We start from the raw sequence: 5,087 nt of genomic DNA, 5'->3' as shown, positions 1-5,087 counted from the left end.
AGTTGACCTGCAAACCATAAAGGGATTCAAACATGTACAAAATAAGTTTAATGATCCAGAGATCATCTCTTCCCCCTGTGGTCATGATTAAGAGGTCATTTGCAATTTGAAGATAGCACATCTTACTCCAGATTTGCTGAGTACAATTGCTTACAGGATCCCCGAATTCATCGTATTATTGAACAAAGTGCTTAACACATCCACCACAAGAACAAACGACAATGACGAGAGAAGGTCCCCCTGTCTAAGGCCTCTACAATACCGAGCATAACCACTTTTGTGTACTATTGATGAGAAAGTTGGCTTTTGAGGAGGTGAGGATGGCCTCAATCCACCTTGTCCATTTTTCACTGAATCCTTGAGCCTTTAGAACTCCAATAAGAAATTCAAATTGACAGTGTCAAATGCTTTGGAGAACTCCACCTTGAGGATTAATCCCTGATGACGATGTTTTTGCATATGGAATATGAGTTTTTGTGCTGTGGCAATATTATCAATGATACACCGTTCTTTTATAAAGACTGTGTGAATCATGTCAATCAAAGCAACAATCTTATGACTGAGTCTGTTGGCCAATACTTTCAAAATTATCTTGATAGAAGAATTTATGAGACTCATTGGGTGATAGTGTGATGGCTCTTGGGGAGCTATTATCCAATTTGATTAACATAATTAAATATTTTTATGTTTTAAATATAAAACATGCATGTTGTTTTGATATAATTCCCATTTTGTTAATATATATATATATATATATATAATGAGAAAGTGTGAATATAAATCCACGTGAGAGGAGCTAGATAGCCTTAAGTCCCTATAAATAGTTTAAGTCTTGGCGCCTTGTCTCCTTGTCTCCTTGTCTCCTTGTTCTCTTCAAACTTCGCAACTCCTTCAATTCTCTTGTATTCATTTGAAGATATATCTCCAGTGGAATACGTTCAGGCGAAATTCGTTGCTCTTAAGCTAAGAGTGCAGGTTTTAGCTACAACCTCTTCTTTTCTCTTGTTCTAATTGTTCTTCTTTGCAAAATATCAAAGTGAGTGAAAACTCATTGACATGATGATCTTCAAGAACTTCTTGAACTCGATTCCATGTTTAATTTCCTTTCTTTCTTTGCATTTCTTGTTGTTCTTATCATGAGAATTAACACTGCATGTTACGTTAATCTTGTATTCCTTTCTTCTTCTTCTTCTTCTTCTTCTTCTTCTTCTTTGCATTTCTTGTTGTTCTTATCATGTGACACTGTGTTAGTTAGCTAAAGGTTTATGAGAATTAATACTGCATGTTACGTTAATCTTCTATTCCTTTCTTCTTCTTCTTCTTCTTCTTCTTTTTGGCTTGAAATTAACACATTAATGCCAGCTTTGGTTCTCTGTAAATGTTGCTGTACTTATGATTGAAGTTCTTGTTCTCAATATCACAATAATGTGATATTGTGTTAGCTAAAGGTTTATAATGAGAATAACGCATGCATGCTTGTCTTCCTTCTTTTCTTCTTTTCTTCTTGAAAACACATTAATGTTAGTTTTGGTTCTTTATAAATCTTGCTGTTTTGATTGAAGTTCTTGTTCTGATGATTAGAAGATCTGGTTGTTCTTGATTCAATGGCTTTTCTTTTGTTCTTTTTTAACTGAACTGTATGAGTTAAAGTCTGAAATGCAGAAGATCAAGACGGCAAAAGTACTCAATCATTTGACGACTGCTTTGGAGGAGTGGATGATGGAGAAATACGAGATTGGACATGCAATTCCATCAAATGACGAACAATACATTGGTTCTGTTCTGATGTGGAAAAAGAACGTTGAAAGCTCACTGCATGGAGTTTTTGATTCAAACGCTGGACGTGAAATTGAGACTTATCTTAACTCACAACTTGCGGACAAGATATTCACTGCAGTAATTATTAGACAATGGATATTATCATATTAATTGAATTCTCTGTTTCCTGTCTTGATTATACAAAATAGTAACAGTTATTAATCAATTAATTGATTAACGATCTGGTTTTGATCTCATATCTTTGGATATACAGAAAGAGTTCTGGAGGAATAGTGAAAGGATATTGAAGAATGTTATGATTAGTTCTTCAAGAAGGAAGATGCATAAAGACAATGTAGAGGGAGGTGATGACAATGGAGGTTTTGCATTGATGCTTAATGTGAGGAACAAGAAGTTCATTGCAGCAGACAGGGGGAACTACAAGGCTGTGCTTGTGTCCAAAGGTGGTAATGCCTCACAAATTACTGGAAATAACAGGCCTACCGTTTCAGGTTAATAGATTAATATCTGTGCATGCATCTCTTATAATATGTACTTCTCTCAAACACAATTATACTGACTCAAATGTTTTTCAGATTTGCTGCATTTTAAATTTCAATCTCCCAGAGATCTGAACTTGGGTATGATTATCAAGAGGGTGAAGCCTGCAAATGGTGAATCAGTGATATTAGCTAGTGATGGAATCTGGCAGGTACTATTAGCTAGTGATATAAGCTAGTGATGGAATCAGTGATATCAAAAGTATTATTCATTCTTAGAATAATGCATGCATACTTGTCTTCCTTCTTTTCTTCTTGAAAACACATTAATGATAGTTTTGGTTCTTTGTAAATCTTGCTGTTTTGATTGAAGTTCTTGTTCTGATGATTAGAAGATCTGGTTGTTCTTGATTCAATGGCTTTTCTTTTGTTCTTTTTTAACTGAACTGTTTTAGTTAAAGTCTGAAATGCAGAAGATCAAGATGGCAAAAGTACTCAATCGTTTGAAGACTGCTTTGGAGGAGTGGGTGATGGAGAAATACGAGCTTGGACATGCAATTCCATCAAATGACGAACAATACATTGGCTCTGTTCTGATGTGGAAAAAGAATGTTGAAAGCTCACTGGTCATGTTGCATGGAGTTTTTGATCCAAACGCTGGACGTGAAACTGAGACTTATCTTAACTCACAATTGGCGGACAATAGATTCACTGCAGTAATTATTAGACAATGGATATTATCATATTAATTGAATTCTCTGCTTCCTGTTTTGATTATACAAAGTAGTAACAGTAATTAGTCATTTAATTGATTAGCGAACCAGTTGTGATTTCATATCTTTGGATATGTACAGAAAGAGTTCTGGAGGAAAAGTGTAAGGATATTGAACAATATTATGATTAGTTCTTCAAGAAGGAGGATGTATGAAGACATTGCAGAAGGAACTGATTTCAATGGAGGTTTTGCTTTGATGATGACTGTGAAGAACAAGAAGTTCATTGCAGCAGGCAGGGTGAACTACATGGCTGTGCTGGTATCCAATGGTGGAAATGCTTCTGAAATTACTGGAAATAACAGGCCTAGCGTATCAGGTTCATAAATTAATATCTGTGTATCTCTTAATATGTTCTTCTCTCAAACACAATTACTGACTCAAAGGTTTTTCAGATTTGCTGCATTTTAAATTTCAATCTCCCAGAGAACAGATATTAGCTACTGATGGAATCTGGGAGGTATTATTCATATTTTATTGTAGAATTTGGAAACCATATCATCATGGTTCATTATTTCTTTCCGACACAAGATATATTAGAATAATTAATGTGCCTAGCCATCCTACTTATGAATGTTAAATGTTTATATATAGGAACTTAGAGCGAGACTGTTGGGTTTCATACTGCCAGATCCTAATTGTCAAAAGGCCAAGATTGACTGGACTGGTGAGTTGTTTTATAAAAAATTAAATGCAAGCCTACTTCAGGTCTAGAAAAACAGAATTTTAAAGTTATATTTTATTATTATTATTTTTTAGAGCCCGGCAGCAGAAAGGCCAACCAAAAGGGGAAGTTCATCTTCGCAGATTGGGTTAGTTGAAGTTGCCTTTATGTTTTTTTTTGTTTTTTATGTACAGTATTAGTTACCATATATACACAGTGTTATTAAAGCCATGCCGTTACCTAAGTGATGACTGTTATTTATTGTGTGATCGTTGCATTATTATATGCAGGAAAACAGACCTATCAAGCCCAGGAATTTTGAAATAAGGAACCAAGAGATTTTTGAAGAATTGAGTCCTACCTTATTGATTTGGGCTAAGGAATTTGGAGACACAGAGTTTTTTAAACCATTTGAGGGTACACTAGGTCTACGCCGTTTACGAATCCTGGGGACTGTAATAGGATCAGCTCATGGCTGGCTATTGTTTCAATCAGGAACTACAATATCTTTATACAATCCTTATACAGACGCTGAGAGGGTATTACCTTGCCCAAATCCTGATTTGTGGATTAATGCAGCAACCATGAGTGCTGATCATACGATTTACATTCTTGGGAAAGTTCCTGGAGCTACTGATCGTGAAGCACAAGTACAATTACATAGGTTACTTTCCCAAAGCGAAGAATGGCTTAGTATGATACTTCATGTCCGCAGTGACTCCGATATCTACAGTCCCGTTATTCACGATAGCAGATTATGGTGGTTCAACAGGGATGGCTATCTATATGCTTGCGACATTCACTTTGATGAACCAACATTGCACTCCTACCTTATTTTTGATACACCGCAGACGGTTAGTCTGCTGGTACATGAAGCGCATCTTCTCTATGTGGACGTTGGACTTGGATTTCCACAAATAGTATCATGGTTTGAGATCATTAAAGATGATGAGTTAGATGATGTCTTATGGATACAGGATTTTAATTTTAACGGTAATAATGTTTTTGTTGTCTCAACCAAGGCAGGAATGTCCATGCCCCCTCCGTCCGGCGAGAGTAGAGATATGATATTCATTGGAATGAGCGGAAACACAGATTGTTCTGTATTCAATATGGTAACTCGTTCTCACTATCAGATTAAAAATTGCCAAGCTGCAGACCATAATAAGTGCACTGGTATCTGGTTTCAGTCGTCATTATGACATGTACACCTATTTCTCATTTTACATGTATAACTTTTGATGAATGAATACAATGATAGGATTGAAAGGATTTTGAAAAGGTGGATAAACCACATCTATTAGCAAAAAGGATAGAACAACAACAAAAAACAAAGAAGCCCACTAGTTGTGGAACACCAAACACAAAATACAAAAAACAAAAGGAGACAAA

General features: G+C 35.7%; 1 protein-coding gene across 1 annotated transcript; it reads left to right on the top strand.

Moving 5' to 3' along the window:
• Window positions 1-1,656: 1,656 nt before the first annotated feature.
• On the top strand, window positions 1,657-2,907 carry LOC120271805 (probable protein phosphatase 2C 28). Its single transcript, XM_039278476.1, has 5 exons — window positions 1,657-1,896; window positions 2,033-2,270; window positions 2,355-2,470; window positions 2,714-2,785; window positions 2,878-2,907. Exons 1-5 carry the CDS (start codon window positions 1,657-1,659, stop codon window positions 2,905-2,907), a joined length of 696 nt encoding a protein of 231 aa, XP_039134410.1.
• The last annotated feature ends 2,180 nt before the right edge of the window (window positions 2,908-5,087 follow it).

This window comes from Dioscorea cayenensis, chromosome 11 (genome assembly GCF_009730915.1).
Source record: "Dioscorea cayenensis subsp. rotundata cultivar TDr96_F1 chromosome 11, TDr96_F1_v2_PseudoChromosome.rev07_lg8_w22 25.fasta, whole genome shotgun sequence".
NCBI classification, from domain to species: Eukaryota; Viridiplantae; Streptophyta; class Magnoliopsida; order Dioscoreales; family Dioscoreaceae; genus Dioscorea; species Dioscorea cayenensis.
The sequence above is the reverse complement of the archived record's forward strand: the minus strand, read 5'-3'. Positions and strand labels throughout refer to the sequence as shown.